At 43.0% G+C, this 18353-nt stretch overlaps 1 protein-coding gene across 3 annotated transcripts in view; it reads left to right on the top strand.

The window, feature by feature from the left end:
• LOC115398887 (adhesion G protein-coupled receptor A1) overlaps positions 1-18353 on the top strand; it is a 129896-nt gene that overhangs the window by 86688 nt on the left and 24855 nt on the right. For all 3 annotated transcript variants that reach the window (XM_030105890.1, XM_030105888.1, XM_030105889.1), the window contains 2 exons: positions 5426-5553; positions 14098-14221. In XM_030105890.1, coding sequence (XP_029961750.1) covers positions 5426-5553; positions 14098-14221 — 252 coding nt within the window. The remainder of the gene's footprint in view (positions 1-5425; positions 5554-14097; positions 14222-18353) is intronic.

Raw genomic sequence — 18353 nt, 5'->3', positions numbered from 1 at the left:
AAAGTAACACAATTACCATGTGGTAGCTTTTCTAAAAACAGCATTTTCAACCTAAAAAAAAGGAAAAGGAGAACTATGACTCAGCTCCTCAAAGTGTTTTTAGCATATTTTAGCTGACTGTGTGCTACTTCTTGTTCAGTCTCATCTCTACGGTGGCCCAGAAAGGTCAGAGTAATGCAAAAGTGAACCAGATAGCTGTGTACTTTGTGTACTTACCACTAAATGATGTTCTTGGGTGTATTCTTGTCACTGCTCAATCAACTCCAGTGCAGCTTCTTTATTTGTGCTGTGGATGTTGTGTTTGCATCAGGGCATTGGAGGTCGTTTTGTGGATTTATTTGCCGTCTTCTTAGTTATCGTACACTGTTTTTTGTATTAAATGTAACGGGAATTCTCTGGTACCTACAGCAGTATTGGGTCCGATACTGCACGGGGCGCTCATGAACGATTCCCCATTCGCCCTGGCGAGTATTATGCAATGTCATCCGTCATCGGCGTCAGCAGCAGGTAGACAAGAGAACACGAGCAATGTCAGCAGTTTGGAGGTTCTTTAATCTGAGAATGACAAATGTAAAAGAGACTGTAAGATATGTTCTGCAAAAGCCTCAGGAGGAAGCAGAAGCTAATTCATCTAGTTAATACCAGTGACTGAATCATCAGTGACGTTCAGACCAGCAGAGTTATCCAGATGTCGCACATTAATTTATCTGCTCAGCACCTAGCTCCCATCTACATGTTATATACCAAAGAATTCAGGTTTTTTCACACACCAGCGATGCTACTCATGATAAAAGCATGACTGACTGCAAGCATTTAGGTTTTTGTGTTGGCTTTTTTGGTATGTGTGTTGTGCTGCTGGTGTTTCTGTTGTGGCTTTCAGTATTTGTGTTTTAGTGTCTAATGTTATTACTGAAAAGAAACAGTTGTGGTTTCTTTATTTGTTAATGTGATTTATTCATTTGTGTTCTGCTGCCGCCACACATCTCTCATACATCTAAAGTAAGTCTGATAAACACTCAAATCTCAAATTGGAAAAGCTGTTTACCTCCCAGCAAAAGAACATAGAGAAATATTTAGCAGCTGAAGATATTTTATTCTCAGAATGAACTAAAAAAGACTCATTGTGAGCTTTGAGATTTCGGTAGGTTGTATTTTTCCTCTGTGTCTTCCAGTTGCTCTCATAATTAGTATTTTAACACTTGTCCAGCTCTCATGCTCTTTTAATCACCATCCTGGCACCCCGTAGCTTCTAATTCTTTGTCATTATTAGGTTTTGGGGGGTTTGTATAAATTGTCTCTCTGGATGGGATTCAGACAGACGTCAAGAAATACTGGCGTCGCTTCCTCCTGGATATTGTCCATGTTGTTGATTGAAATGGCAGCTGTAACCTGCAGATTGTATCAGCTGAAACCAGCAAGCTCATTAATTTAACAATAACCCCCCTGAGTTAGTTTAGAACACATTTTCAGCTGATGTTTGTAAAGTTTCCAGTCAGATATGTCGCCAGCAGCTGATGGCCACATGGCCGGGACGATTGCTGCATCCAAACTTTTCAGTTTGTTATTTTTGTTCTTTTGGAACTCGTGATCCATGTGTGTATCACCAGACAGCCTGGATACCTGAGACACTTCAGCTTGAAGAGCAATGCAAAGCTTGGAAAGGCTTGTTTCAGATGTCATGTTGTATAGTAAGCCAGGTTTCCTGAGCAGTGCAGGAAAAAGTTGGTGTGTTTTTAGAGAGTATGATGCCCTGTGTGTCTTTCTTTCCAAAAGGTTCGTGTTTGCTTGACTGCATTTTGAAAAGGATGTCGTTTACATGAAAGCTGTGAAAAATATGTTGTTTTCATGTTGGGTCACTAAAGGGCACTGTTGTTTGTTTTTGTAATTTCTTTTTCAGTGTTACCATGTGACTGGACTCCCAAAACACAATGAAAGTTGTTCGATTTTCACCAGAAAATGTTCCATAAATGAGGCCCAAATCCAAATGGGAGCAAATAACACGTCTTTAGACTTCAACGTAATGTTAAAGTAATGAGGACAAGCCTCTTAATAGTCATTATTCTTCACAGATCACAATCTCACCAATATATTAATCTTTTTTTTTCTGAGAACTCAGTTTCAGATTTTCTTCAAATTAGATCTCAGAGCAATGAGTGATTATCATCAGAGCCTTTTTTTAATACGGAAATGAGAAAAGTTTGTCGAATAGTGCAAGGACCGACGGATGGAGGAGCGAGGCCGTGTGAGGTGGGAGCACAGTTGGTCCATACACCAGAGAGAAAATTAAATGCAATGAAACATGACAAGGTGTGACCGGAGTCCTGTTCACACACATCTGCTAATATCTACTGACAAACATGAGGAAGGGAGGCAGTAGAGAGACAGGACACGGCTAAATGAGAATAGTCGAACAGGTTTGGGAGCGGCAACACCAAAAGAAAGTGGAAACCACGGGCTGCTGCATCCCAAAAGTTGCAGAAGGTTCAAGTGAACATGCGATCATTTCGATCATTTCGAGCACTGACATGATAATATGATTTGTGATCTGCACTTATGCAGATGATGTTAATGCTTGTCATTTGAGATTTGTTCTCTTAAGTAACGGTCCAATTTCAGTTCCGTAACAGCAGCGTATCTGAAGCAGATTCTTTTGCTTTTAGTCATTATCATTTTTCCATTTTTCCTTGATTGTTGTTCATTGGATTTCTGCACTCTGGCCACTTGGTATGAAATGATTTGAGCAAAGAAATAGTTTTTAATTTTTTTTTTTTTTTTTTTTTTCGGAACCTTAGACTCCTTTCAATTTAGCATGGTTGAAAATCATTTATGGCAGTTGAATCACTCTTTAACGATATGTATGTTATCTCTGTTGATTTCTCTATAACAGTGAGTTTGCACTATCCTGCAGAAGGGTAGCACATCTTCCCCGGGTAGATCTGTCAGCTCCTGTGGGGATTCAGTCGAAGCAGCTCAGTCAGGTGAAGCATACATATGCACCGACCTGAAATGTGGTTCACCGGCTAGCGGCGGCAGGCAGTCCAGCCTCCACCTGGGCTGCAGCAGCACAAGAGGCACCATAATCCAGCCACCAACAGCCCAGAAGGGGAAGAAATGGGCAGCGATGAAGCGTTCGAGCAAACCCCCAACCCCAAGGCCTTCCTAAGCCTGTCCTGGTTTGCCCTTCCCAGTGTAGATGTATGTGTGCTGCTCATTAAAATTGGAAGAGGCGTCCAGGAAGGGAGCAGGTGGGAGCTCTCCTGCAGTGCATCCTGCTAAATAGAAATCCCCGCCACCAACACAGTCTGAATGTGAGGCGCTGGCGAAGACGGGACTGTGTAGAACTCTGGGCATCTTTGAGCAGATCAGAGCGTAATGATTTCTGCATGACGAATGGGTCGAAGCATTGCTGAAAGAGAATTAATTTTCCGACTCAGTAGTTATGAAGAGCGACAAAACTTAAACCCGCAAACACAGTGTTGCACAATGTGCTACAGCAGTGTGATTCAAACGTCTCTGAGGATTTTGTTCAAATGTATCGTGCCAGATGCTGCAGGGAGTATTCCCACGTTGCTCTGACTGCAGTGATTCTCTGCTCCAGCATGATCAAGGCCACTTTTCCCAATGCTCATGAGTCCACCGAATGCGCAGTAGTGCCTTTCATGAGCATTCCCAGTGCCAGTCACTGTTGCATTGTACTCATAGACCTCTAATGTATTTTCAGCTTGGCTGCATCCACAGATTTAGTTTGACTTCATGTCAAACATCAGAATGAAAAATTATTATTATTATTATTATTATTATTATTATTATTATTATTATTATTATTGTTCAGTTGGTAGAGTGGTCATTTTACAAAAGGAAGGTATGCTCTGTAGCATGTTTACCACTGACGGCAGCATAAAACGCACAGAAACATCTCTGAATTAGCCAGTATCTTTACTTTTATGATTCTTGCGGTGGTATTTGAGGATAATGTTGGCGGTCCTTGATATGAAGAGAGCAAGTTACTCAGTTAATAATGAGAAGCCACAGTTGGTGGTCAAAATGTTGCTCCGCCTTTCTGTATAGCTCCACTGGAGTTGACTGGGACTCGATCATGATTGCCAATTAGCTATGTATTATGGATGGATGGGATGCATGTTTAATGCATCACAAGTGATTTTTTTTTTTTTTTTTTTCCAAAATTTGGAGATCGGGATGAATTAAAGATGTGGGTAGTTTGCAGAGAAACGCAGAGCAAATTTAAGACTGCTTCAAGAAAGAGTCTTCAGGAACTGATAATCAAAAGAAAAAAGGAAAAAAAGGGATGTGTGGGCAGCTTTAAAGCAATCACTGCGAAATAATGTTCAAGCTTCACTCATGCGGGTTGAACAGACCATCTCTACCACAATTGCGTCACACCTAAACCCCTGAAACTTTCATGCTGCCGCCCGGTCCAGCATTTTTAAAAACTGTGTGTCTAAGTGCTCAGTTGCAGGTCACGACCCCGCTGGCAGGCCCTGACACGTTCATCCGCCCTCAGATAAACAGGGTGGGAGAATATCTTTCCCGGACGCTGATGAAGTCAGACAGCGTGTGCGTGGATCACTCTCGCGGACGCAAACTCGGGCTGAGCTGCCGGGTGTTGGGGCGATAAGGCGGGCTTTATTTAGCGGCGCCGCGGCGCGGCGCGGGCCTGTGACGTCACCCTCAGCGCCGCCGCCTGCCCCGTGGCGGCCGGCAAGGTGCGGTCAGCTGCGCGAGAAACAAATGTGCTTTTTCCCCGGCGGCTCTCTCTCCGTTTCCTCCTGCAGCGGCTCCAAAGTGCACACATACAAACATAAACAGACACATTAAAGGAAGTTGTGTTTGGGTTTTCAGCTGTGTGTGCTGGAGACGTGCAGAAGTGGACTCAGAAAATCAGCGGCGATGTTGATAGGAGCTTAATGAGCGTCTGTTAGCAGTACGTCTTTCAGAGACACAAAAAGCGACTTAACTTTCTTTTCATTTTTGTCTCGTCTGCCTGGCTCAGATCCATCTTTGTTTTGCTTTTTATTAAAATGTTGGCAGGCTAGGAAGCTTATGCTATTGTTGCATTGAGTCACTCCGACTGAGTGTGTCAGCTAAATGCCCCAAATGTAAATATGGAAATGCAACGAGAGGAAGACTATTCTCTCGACAGGGCTCTGACTCTTTCCTGCTGATTTTGGACGTCATTCCAACTGACAAATGCTTCCTTCGACGTGTATTTGGTATGTTGCTCACATATCTCGCCGCTGCAGTATGCAGTGCCTGTGCATATGTAGCACTCATCATCCTGTTTTTCTGGTGCATTGTCAAAAAGCTGTCAGGGATTGTTTTTATACATGTATATGTAACACTGCATTTGCTATGGTTTCAGACTGATCCCTTGTTTTGTTTTTTTTTCTTTCTTTTTCTGCAACAGGATCTGAAGAAGGTGCTGTCTTTCCCCCCATACCCTGGGGAGTTCTTGCACCCGGTCGTGTATGCCTGCACGGCGGTCATGTTGCTCTGCCTCTTCGCCTCCATCATCACTTACATCGTGCACCACAGGTAAGACGGGATTTCCTTTCTTGGTTCTTCGTTGCAGGGGGAGATTTGAGGTTTGGATGCTGCCTATTCCTGTAATGCCACGGCTTCTCTTCGTAACGCACGAGTAACTGCTTAACTAAGTTACGCTGTCGCAATTACCGAGGCCTCTGGCTGAGGTTTAGTCATTATTTTTAGCATTCACGTTCGAAGAGCTGCAGAGATGCTGTCTTCTTTCATCGGCTTCATTCTGTGCAACTACATCCTTTTCAGTGTTTCCGCCGTTTCTGCGTAAACGGACGCCGTTTTTCAAAAAAACGTTGCGTGAACAGGGCCGCAGTATCTCTCACAGCAGCATCAATCATGTCAGGGAAAGATATTGCTATCATCTGTTTTGACTTTAGACCTAATACATACTTCATTACATAAAACGCGTTAAGATTTATTTATCTTTATGAGACCTTTTTGCTGCATCTTTAAATCTTTTTTCCTTTTATTTTGCTGTTCTCTCTCATATTCATTTGAATATCACATCATCGACCATCTTTACCACAGTAAAGTAACACAAGAAGTGTATTAGGAACTCCACCTCTTTGCAGACGTAATTGTCCAAAGTTACGTTCAGCTGCAACAATCTCCCTAACGAAACTGAGCAAACTAAAACGTGAGTGGTTTAAATGTTACTACTAACTGTAATTGAGTAGTAATTCTCCGCACCTTCGCAGAACAATGGTTTAGCTTTAATCCTCTCCTGGCTGTCGCGCCTTGATTTCTCCAGTCATTAGCTCCACCTCTGCTCGCAGACGGGCAGGCAGATGCTTCATTTCTCGCCTTTTTTTACCTTCACGGTTGTTTTGGTCACAGATCCCAGGCCGGCTGCGGCGTGAGGCAGACGCCCGAGGCCGACGTAATGAAACGCCGTCGTCCTGTCTGACGGAGAAGACAGACACCGACGTGCGCATGTGTGCGTTTCTCGGCGGTCACAGCAGAGACGCATGTTTCTAATGGATTTCTGAGGGCTGCTTAGGCCACATTTGTTCCTCTTTTCCCATCGAGAGACGAGGGCAGAGGATTGCTGTGCGGCTCATGTGGCGTCGCACGCTGGCATCTGTCTGCTCCTCCCAGGCTGATCTGCTCTGGGTGCTGTTAATAAAGCAGGAGGGAGCCTGACGGGCATATTGTCTCCTCATCTGTTTTTCAGGTGGAGCGTCAGTCGTTTCATCCTGTTGTTGGCATTAGTGGAACATTATTGTTATGAGTTACAATGTGTTTTCACATTAAAAAAAAAAAAAAAAAAAAATGAGAAAGATCTCAGTGGTTTTAGCAGCATGTTTCACTGATACCTGAGACAGAGACGGGGTGCGTCCTTCTGCAGTCAGACAGCGACGACAGCATCGCTTTCTGTCTTTTAGCACTGCAGTGTCGACGTGTGAAGAAAAAGAATTGCAGGACACTGTGCGATGCTTTTCTGAAACTGAATGTGAAAAAACAACAATATTTAAACAGAGATCTTAAAAAAAGAGGTGAAACAATATTTTTACAACCCTTTTTAACAGTGAGTGATTGCTTTGTTGCACCTTACTGTAATTTGATAGGATCTTTGCACAACTGGGCAAAATGTAAGGTCACTAAGATTCCTCACAATAGGAAACAATATTATTTACATTTCATTTTTGATTTTAAGTTTGATTTAAAAAAAAAAAAACACCCTGATAAATGCTATGAACCTGGTTTTCAGTTCACCGTCACATTCACAGAAATGGTGTTGGGAAATGAGGCGTTAAGACTTTCTTAACCTTGGGCGGTCACAATGACAGATTAATGTTACATATGTGCACAGTTCTTTATGAAAAACAACATGTTTTCTACAGTTGTTTTTTTTTTTTTTAAGCTGCAAAGCAGGAAATCTTCAGGCCATTGTTGTTTAGTCCCACAAAAAGAAAAAAAAAAAAAATCCAATTTTCTGTGTATTTCAGCCGAGAAGCTTCAGCAAGGAGATGTAAATCTGTTTTAAGATGGTTTCCAGGCGCAGAGATATCCTCTTCTGGGGATCGAGACTGCAGAAGAAGTAATGGCTATTTTCATAAAAGAGTTTTTACTATGGCCGAGTAGAATAAAACACAGTGAGTTTCCTTAAGAATAAGAAAATGCCAAAACATGAGAATTTGACTCAATCTTTTTTGTTGTCGTTTTCTGATGTCGTTGTCAGATAGGGAGGTATTCCAATTTTATTTGATTATTCTTACAAATGTAGACTCAGGATTTGCGACATACACAAGCGAGAAGTGAAGATCCACACTTATTCTTCTTGTTTTAGTCGTCAAACATTGAGGTTCCCGTATTTAAGAGTTTTTCTCCTCTTTGTCATCCATAGTCCGCTGAAATGTGTAAACGCCTTCGTAAGTGAAGAATCTCAAGCCAATTTCGTCTGTTAATCCTGTTCCTACAAACCTGAAAGTTTATTGCGTTCACTTTGTAGATTGTTTTTCATTCATCTAATAATTTAGCCTGTTTTGAACTATTTCTATGCTTTTATGCTTTTAAAAGTGTAGTGGGGCTATCATTACCTGCCGCTGCGTCTTGATTCTCGATTCGACTGACCGATATCGTCTGGGTAACGTAACGCTTTTCGGCCGTCCTCTTTTCCTCACATGCTGCCGAGCTCAGTTTAGCTTCTGCATTTCATCACCAGTAATGAAAATTGTGAGCAACAGTACAATTTATGAACTGTTTTACCTACTCAGTGACCTTTTGTTTAAGGGACTCCATACTTCACCGGTGAGCGTGGCGGAGAGCGACGAGCAGCTCCAGTAATGTGTCTACATGTGGAGTTATGCTGATGCTTTGTATGTCCAGCTTGCACTTTGGAAATCTGAGATTTTACATGAGTAATGCATGACTGGGATCTGACTGGAAGCAAGTGCGCCGCTCATTCATCACAGTGCCGTTTTTGAGCGAGGAGATATTAATTCCCGTCCAAAGTAGAGCGGGAACAAGCCCATATTTAAGAAATGAAGCCAGAGCTTTTGTGGTGGCTGTCACACACAGGGGAGGGTTAGAGGGTTATTTCTTTCAACTGCGCTCAGATTAACAAACTCTTACACCTCCTCCTCCTCCTCCACACCTCCCTCCAGGCTCTCCCCTGCACTAAAACACATCTCTGTTTTGTAACACTTTAGTGGTGTAGCATCACTCCGGCGGACTGACAGCGTCTAAACCGTGAAGCACGGGGACTCGGTTCTAAACGGGCGGGATGCTAGGCGAGGGTGACCGGCGCCGGTCGCGGGACCGAGCGTTGAAATGTGTCGCTTTCGCACTCCGGCACTTCGACTCACACACACACACACGCTTAGATTTCTGCATACAGCTTGTGCTGTTGGCTCTTTCACCGCCACTGAGATAATCCCAGACAGAGAGTGTGATTTGGGGCTCAGAAGGGATGTATGATGTGCGAGCCAAGGAAACAGGCACACGGCGCAGGGCGCCATGTCTTTGAACCCAACTTAACGTCGAATTGACTAAATTAGCATTGTTAGTCTTCACAGTCATGACTCAAATTTGCCTTACACGACACATATTAGTCATTTGCCTGTGCTTCAGTTCTACATTTAGCTCATGGTGTCTTTGGATATTTGGACACTTCAGTCAAAGGCTGAATAATCACACTTATCCTCGTCATAATGCTATGCCAAATTACAAAAAAAAATAAATAAATATGGAATCGTGCAGCTGAGAACAGTACTCTTCTGTTTTAGAGCATCATATTAAATCAAATGTCAATGTGTGTGATACGCATATCGCAAAATACTGAATTACAATCGCAATTCTTGTGCTCCAAACTCATCACGTCATTAAATGCAATTAATTCACAAAATTGTGCAATAATTTAACTTTAACTCCCATTGTTTCATACCTTGTGTCAGAAGAACAGAAAACAAGAAAACGACATTAAAAATGAGACGTTTCCTCCTCAGCTGTTTAAAATCATTACACTTCATGCTATGACTATACTCGTCTTTATTATTATTCATTTCATAGTAGGCCCTGTTTCATCGATAGAACATGATTAATATCTGAGAAAACATCAAAAATCAGTTTTGTGCTTCATGCAGTTAAAAAAACTGGCATCCAACAACAGTTCCAACAGCAAACCAGCTTCATCGTCCTCATGGCCGTGTCCTCTTCATTGTTGATGTTAATTGTGTATTGTTCTCCGTGTACATGTACAGTATGTGTGTGGCTTCGTCACGAAAACAAACAAGAGAATTAGTGGCATCATTTTTCATCGTGTTCCTGCCGGACAGCGTGGTGAAAACATTGCCACGTGAACACGAGACTCTTCGGGAGCGAAAACGGCAAAAACGATGCCTTTCCACTGGAGGGGCTCCAGAGCCTTCCTGTGGTTCGACCGCTGGCGTGAGTCTGTACATTATATTCACATTAACGCCGTAGCTCAGGAATGCCCTGAGGAAAAAGGCGTTAAATGTGGCACACACATCCAGAAGGATGACCTCATTCGGTTACGGTGCCGGCGGGTCGGTTTTCACGGTCGCCGTGACTTTACACGTGTCCTATTTTTGTGACGACAGCGTCTGACGGAACGCCGACACCTGTTACCTCCAACTTACACCCTTTAACAAAACATGAGCCCCACTACGCACAGGCAGGATATTTCTTGATGTATTTCTGCTGTTTATTGATTTCAGTCATGAAGCCGTTCCCTCCATTTTTTTTTTTTTTCCCCCTCTCAACATAATTAGCATGCATCGAGGTACAACTACTTCCATCTCGCCACATTACGGCCCTGTAGCTTGTGGTTTATGAGACTTGTTTTGGACCGTGTCCGCCTCCAGTGAAACGGCCTGGCCCAAGCAGCTCATTGTCTAATGTGTCATATTACACTGCGTATAGCTTTATCGAGCTCCGCGTTCGGCCGAGCGAGCGAGGGAACGGGGGAGGGAGGGGGTCCGGGCCGGGCGAGGGAAGCAGATACAGAGTGAGGACAGCTTTATTCCCCCTCATCTACCCTCCGGGACGGGAGAGGGGGGGGCGGTTGTGGAGGGCTGCCAGGTTAATGTACTTGACCCAATGAAAGACCGGAGCAGAGCCTATGAAACCCCCCCACCCTCCCACCCCCCTCCAGCAGCCGGCCTGATTTACGGCCTCTCTGCTGGATGGAGTTCAGTACCTGGACTGCAGCAGAGGCATCGACAGCAGCTCCACCCCCCCCCCCCGCCACCTCCTCGGCCCCAGAAAACGCCTCATGGCTCACTGCTGAGACGCCGCTTCATCTACAGTAGGCTCACGTGCAGCCGGGGCTTCGCTCCTCCATTTTGGGGAGTTGAGATTTCCAGCGCAGGGTTATATAATTTCAAATGGTGACAGTGACTGCACGGACGAGAAGGCGGCGGAGCCGACGAGGGGACTTAATTAAAAGAATAGATGGTCCGCTGGTTCGCGCAGTCCGGCGGATGCGTTGGTGTCGCCTGGCCTATTTAGTCCGTCCCCCAGCAGCTGGCTTGAAAGGCAATAATGTGGGTTAAGTGCCCTCCGCTCCGGGCTGGACGGACCCCCTCCCCAGGCTGATGACATATTTCACGAAGTGAATACGAGCGCACAGATTTACAATGTGAAAACTTGAATTGACCCAGCCAACTGGAAGCAATCTCTTTTTATTTTATCATCAGAGCAGTGGAGTGACTCCTATTTGTGTGCAGATATGTGAAGAAGAAGAAAAAAAAAAAGAAAAGAAAACATGGCTGTGGACTCGGCTTCTTCGTGTGGCATGTTGTGATTCATCACTTGGAGTTTATCTCATTTTAATGCTAATCATTACCTTCCTTCCGTCCTTTCCTTCCGTGATATAGCGTTCACTGTGTATGAGTTGGATTGTTTCCAGGGCTGGGCAGCTAATATTCCCCAAAAGGCCACACGGAAAAATAGCATTACTATTGATAACTGGGGCAGAAGACGACTTCAGTTTTTGCTCAATGAGATTTGTCTCCTGATAAAAAGCATTTTGTATGAGCTGCAGTTGCTCTGCGTCAGTTTTTCCTTCTCAGTCGGTGTGTGGGAATGAACATTACGTTTTTCTAATTAGCTAAATTTGCTACTGAAGTTCAGTATATAGGTAAATAAAAACCGTCCTTTTCCCATCGTGAAACACCGATTTTGTACAGTGACAATTACTAGCTCTACTAACCAAGGTACTAAACCCAAACAATAATGTAATCACAGCCAATGAAGTGAGAAAATGTGACAATTTCAGATGCAGTGAAACCAAATACTACCTTGCTGGTCTTTCATAGATCCTGTCCAGTCATTTTCATTTGATTCAGGATTTCCCATCGTCGCCCTGAGGGCCGGTCAAGCAGAGCTAAAGGGCCTCATGATGCTCACGTCTGTTGTCGCATGTCTCAAACTCCAAATCGTTTGTATTACTGGACAGTTTTAGTGGTTTATAGATAAATCCAGAGGTTCCGATGGTTCAGACATGTGCTGAGGAGTAATATATCGTACAATGGATGTTGGCGAGGATCCATGAAAGTAATGAATCACTAGAGGATGCATGAGATTCAGTGAAATGGAGGCAGATGATCCGCTGTGGCGACCTCTGAAGGAAGCAGCAGGAAGGTGAAGAAGACTGAACACAACCCACACAAACAATTCTTTTAGATCACTCAACCTTCTGTCCCTGAACTGTTTTCTGAATTTCTTCCAAACCAACACTGATGAGACCAGGGAGAACAAGGAAAATAAGTTCAGTGAAGTTTAAATCAATGCTGGTTTTCGGGGATTTGTAGACTTTGTGTCAATAATAACAAATTGCTCGACTTCCACTTCAAACTTTTTTATTCAGAATCAAAATCAGAATAGACTTTATTGTCATTGCACAGGGGGGGTACAACGAAAAGAGCAGTGATGTGATTTTGTGCCTTTGCCTTGGAAACTGAACTCTTCCTCTCAGTGCACCTGCTTGATGCTTTGATTTTAAAAATCTGAAGAAATGTGACACATACATTAAAAGGGGTCAAAATTAAATTAGACAATATGAAAACTAAGGCTTTATTTTTGGGAGACCAGTGAATTAAGTTTCCTATTTTGTGTTGAAAACTGCTGTGCTCATGTGTTGCGGGTCTGTGTTTCTTCTTCTTCTTTAATGTATCACATTTCCGTCAGTGTAAAACGGCAACTCATCACAAGTAAATGCATTCCCTCCCAGGGCCATTTCATATGCATGGCCGATGATTGACTGCAGTGTTTCTCCGTGGTTTGAGTTCCCTCTGGATGGCAAAAATCGTGGCTCAGCCGGTTTAAATGGCAGTTTCAGGTCCTTAATTATAGATGCAGGGTGAAGAGCGGCCGTGTTCCCCTCCAACTCCACTCAATAGATCCTTATTAATATTGGATATCAACAACATACCATATGTGCCAGTGGAAAAAGCACCTCTTGTAAGGACATAAGATATACAATATAGGGGTCATGGCATAGTTTGACAAATGTAATGGTCATTTGTTTTCGGATTTTGTGGCAGTTTAATAAAGGCAGATTTTTGGGGGGGGCAGATTCTAGCTGTGATTTGACTGCTGAGGAAATGTTCGTATGGAAACTGGATTTTGGGTATGACAGCACATCTTTCCAAGCAGTTCTCCCATGCAGGTCAATTCTGTGCTCTCTCAGAGACAGAGTGTTGAGGTCAAATTGTGTTGTGGGTGGTAACAGTTGAAAGGAACAATAAGGCAAGCAGTTGCATGGATAACTGCCATGAAAATAAAAAAAGAAAAGGTGAAAAAACTGGTGTCACTATGGCCCAGGTGAGGCAGAATGCATGGAAGTTCAGGTCGTTATGCATTTTGCTACCATATAATTTGCGGATGTAAATTTGTCAAATTGATGTTGATAGAAATGTGCGACATATAGTGCAGAGAGAGTGGCTCACCTCATATTCTGCATTGCTGCTCAAATCACAAATGCTGGGTCCTTTAAAATTTGGCACCATTTGAACTGGAAACAGCCATGTTTTTCAACTGTATTCCAGTTATCGCAGAGATGTAATGTTGTAATCAAGAAATGATCCACAAACCAAAAAATCTCCCTTTTTGGATTAAACAAATGTGGCAAAAAAAACCCAAAAACAAACTCATCTTGTTTCTTCTCACCTGAACTGAAAACTTCACCGATTTTATGACTCTTTCACTAAATCCCCACTTGACTTTGAAGCGTGAGCTTGCAGAGTCCTTTCAGATATTCTACGCTCACTCCACATATTGGCAGCGGCGTATAGAACGTCTTGTTTGCACTACTTATTCCCCGTGAGCGGTGTTTCTCAGATCTCCTGCGGTTGTTAATCTATGTGGCAGTAGCAAGGTAAGAGAAAAGGCCAATTTATGCGGACCTTGTGAGAGAGACTGCTTTAAATCACACTTGAAGCCCTGTGGGCAATATACCTTGAAAAGTGAATCTCAATGCGATTTTCTTGTTCACGATGAAATGCAAAACACTCGCCGTGTACATGCTAATTTAATTTCTGTGTCTTGTTCCTTTTTTTTTTTTTTTTTTTTTGGTAGCGCAATCCGCATCAGTCGGAAGGGATGGCATATGCTCCTCAACTTCTGCTTCCACACGGCGCTGACCTTCGCCGTGTTTGCCGGTGGCATCAATCGAATCAAATACCCCATCATCTGTCAAGCAGTAAGTGCATTCGCTTTTCATTCGTCCCGCTCTCCAAGCTTTTCAGGAAAAAAAAAAGAAAAAAAGATTGCGAATGTCTGTTCAGGTGTCGGCAACCGCACCGCTGAGTGCAGGCCGTGGTCGCACCGGAGCCCAGCCGTGTGTGTGTGGTGTTTCGGCTGCACGGTCACTGTTTTTCAAAAGCGGTGGCACAATGAGCGCCGATGATTCAGGCTTTCCCATCAGTCCTCCTGTGTCCTCTCTGGCCGGGCGGTGGGCGTTAGGGCCCAAATTTTGTTTGCATCCCATAACCGTGGCAGCAGGTAAAAAAAAGGTTTTGTGGTCAATAGAGATCCATTGAAGTGTGTTTTTATGTGGAGCATTTCAACCTGTTACGTTTGTATATCAGGCTGCAGTAGATCTCCTGCCCGTTTATTTTCTGTTGAAGAAGGTTTTAGTGTTTTATCATACGTCGATATCTTACCGTAACAATGAATGCACTCTTCTTTTAAAGCCCTACTCCTTTATTCTACTTGACTGTTTTGATGTCGATGGTCTTCAGATGATGAAGCTTGTCCTCAACATGTCTCTCGGGAAAACATCCCATTGAAGGGTTTGATATAAATATTCCTATTTCTCAAATAACGCACCTAAATCATTTCTGGTAGCACTGCAAGGGAATTAACTAACACTGACAATGTGATACATATTCATATAAAACTCACCACATTTCTGTCAGCATGAGCTGCAGGGTGCATCCAACAGTATTTGGAAAGTACAGTCGGTGATGGTAACACTTCCTAGTAGGAGAAATACTGCATGTCTCAATCATTTCCATCCAGAAGGCTAAAAGTTTCAGAAATCTTTGAGGATTTAATCCGTAGTAACTTATGATGACGTTTGTGGAGCGACATGAAAAGAGTATTTATCCCTAATGATGCCTGAAAAGAGCAAGTCTTCCCATGTTGTTAATTTATTTAAAGGTTTTTTGGGGTGCTGATTTGTTGTTGTTTTTTTTTTTTTTCTTGTTGTCAAATACCATGTGAAATTGGATTTTTGCACATTTTTGCTACAGGCTTACATCATAAGTGATGTTGGAGGGTGAATGATTCACATTTCATTGTGATAACATGATTATGTGTCATTGTGTTCACACAGTAGGTCTTGAAAATATAACTTGACATGAATATCTGGTATGGTGCACATTAATAGAACAATGAGGCTTGGTTAAATGTTGAGCTTTTGGCTCATTGCTGTAATAAGAGAGAAAACATTTCAAGTGCAGCCTGGCCGTGTAGTGGCATGTTCTGCATGTTCGGCCTTTCTGTTGTCTGTTGTTCCAGCACAGATCAGTTTTCATCTGACTCCCTGGATAATCTCTGTGCAGTCATCGCACATGAATCCGTCCCAGCAGTCTGACTTTCTCCACCCACCGGGGGGGGATGTGTTCACAAAATATCAGATGGTGAAAGAAAGAGTGGTTATCGAGTACTTCAGGGAAAATATTAAACTTTTATCTTTGGCTGGCTATTGTGATGCAAATATTGTTATTTGAGACGAGATATCTCAATATCGTGTTTCAGACTAAATTTGATGTAATGGCTGGAGATATTGCATGGATAGTGATTTATTCCGATGTATCATGTTATGAGGCCCGATATCACAGGAAACCAGACTTTCTGATATGAGTGTCAATATTGTTATTGGCTGGATACTGTGATCTGAAGTTGTATACCATAATATGCCACTGCATACTGTAAGGTGAGTAAATTGAAATACATATAGTGAATTTTCATTCAATGAATATAGTCTGCAGTCTCTAGTTCTTGTTCTCTCCTGGGTATGAAGATGTGCTTTGGCATATTTTCCATTTAGAAGGAGCGGATACTCCTTCAGTGAGCAGCTGGGGTCTAAGAGTAGTGTCTCCAAAGTGTAGCTTAAGAGAAGATTATTATGGTTGATTATCATGAGGCGTTTTGGTTTCAAAAGAGTATCCTCTCATTTTATTGAAGTTATCAGACTGTTACTGGTCATCGAAAATTGAGTACTTAATAAATGTACTAACGGGTAATTTTGGGAAGTTCTTACTTTTTTGTCTCTTTCAGTTTTATATGGACATGATTGCATTATTGTGGCAGAGCTGTCAATAATGTGTGTGGGTCGACTAGAGGTAAATTTCTTATTTTCTCATGTATTTTATCAAAGCTTTCACCCACTCATAGTGGGACAGTCGATTGTGTTTGTGTTGTCGTGTTCTGAAAAATCGGAACAAGTGTTGCAAAGTAATTTTCTAGCTGATTTAGGAAAAAGCAGAACAGACCAGACTTTTCCATCACAAAATTCTCACACAAATGAGCTCGTGGGACTAGAGGAGGGAAGTGGAGGTTTGAGGAGTCAGGTTTGGTTTGGAAACAGGTCAGAGAGATGCTTCTAGCGCTTTGCTGTTTTTAGCTTTTTGTACAGAAAGAATGAGCCGTAGTTTAACACAGAATGAACGTTGGTTCGGTGTAGCAGGTGTCAGAAAGAGTGAAAGCGAGGACATAAGAGCAGTGTGGTTTGTCTTTAACTCTTTCTCATGATTACAAGGCCGTACGGTCCAGACGGGTTTCCGCTCCGTTTGATTGATCGCTGGGCTCGTTCAGGCTGCTGGGACTGCGTGACACATCTCCGCCGCTGGCTCCTCGGGAGGGGGGAGGGGAGCGTTACGGTTACTGTATGTAGCCACAAAAGAGATTGATGTGCGCCTCTTTTCGAGCTTTCGATCAGAGTTTCCGTCGCCTTCACTCATGCTCCCCTTTTGCGAGGTGCGAGCGCATGTGGGACTTCGCAGCTTCTTGTGCTGTCACAAGCACTTTAGGTGGCCCCTCATTCCATAGCGTAAAGACTCCAAAAGACTGCGTCTCTACACGCTGAGATCCAGCCAGCTTTTCCTGAGGTGTCTGGCAGGGAGATTGAGTGACAGGGGAAAAGAAAAAAAAAAAAGTCAACACCTGTGTCAGAACTATCGAGTCGTTCGTTTACTCCGATTTCTAACTCAAACTGACTGCTAGTGGCTTTCCATTGAATTTCCACATTTGTAACTTCAGTCATGCAGAAAAGTACCACAACACCAGATTTCTTTCACCTGTTTGCTCCATTAAACAGCTGATTCACATTTAAACAGGAGGCTCTTATTGGTTGGCTTTCCATTCCATTCTCTGCTTACTCGACACACGCTAGGATTACAGGAGCCCGTCAAATGTGGATACACTCTCAGCAGGTTCATCTCACTGCAAACACAGCCAAACACAATACTTACGGAGATTTAGAGCCACCAATTAAAATAAATAGCAGAACCTGAGTCGAGCCTGCTTAACCACTGCACCACTGTGACTTCCTCAGTGTTTTATCTTCACATCACTGAAGCCCCGGCCTCACAAGGCTGCGGCAGATTGAGAACAGAAGTTTTCAAACCGTTTTCAAATATTTGCCTCTGAATTTCTCACATGAGACGCCAGACCTTGAAAATGTGTCGCTTGAATTTAACATGTTCATAAAATTTACACAAGCCTATTTTTTGCAAAGTAATCTTTGTTGCTCAGGATCTGAAACCCGTCTCGAAACCTTGAATGGATGAGGAAGTGAGAGAAATGAGCAAGTCCCTTCAGGTCGTCCACATTAGTTTAATAAGCTCCATTTTTCTTGACGTCTTATAGGACGAGTACTTATTTGGATTAGAAATCTGAATCATCTTGAATGTCTGTTGTAAGACAGTCGCACGTGCAAATGACTTGTGAAGAGTCCTTTATTTAAACCTCCCACATTTAGTTTCTGCTGTTTAGAAAAGACAGTTTTAAAATAAAATGGTCCTGTCACATGGAAAATTACCTGCAAGTGAATTAATATTTTTGGTTTATGGCTGCACCTCAGAACAGAGGCAGGCACCGGCAGTCCATTAAACAGGAGTTTTATTGCCGAAGAAAAATAACACAAAACTCAGGCAGTGGAAGCAGACCGAGCCTGTCCACACCCGCCAAAACGATGTTTCCTCTAAAGTTCCCCGTCCACATGACAACGGTGCAGGAAATATGTGCATCAGCACAATCTTTTGCTCTGATCAAATAATCCGAGCAGTCATGTACACAGCGCAACGTGATGAGTTTCATTAACAGTG

The sequence above is a fragment of the Salarias fasciatus genome, chromosome 13 (assembly GCF_902148845.1).
Source record: "Salarias fasciatus chromosome 13, fSalaFa1.1, whole genome shotgun sequence".
Lineage (NCBI taxonomy): Eukaryota > Metazoa > Chordata > Actinopteri > Blenniiformes > Blenniidae > Salarias > Salarias fasciatus.
Note: the sequence above shows the minus strand (reverse complement) of the source record. Positions and strands in the feature narration are given on the sequence as shown.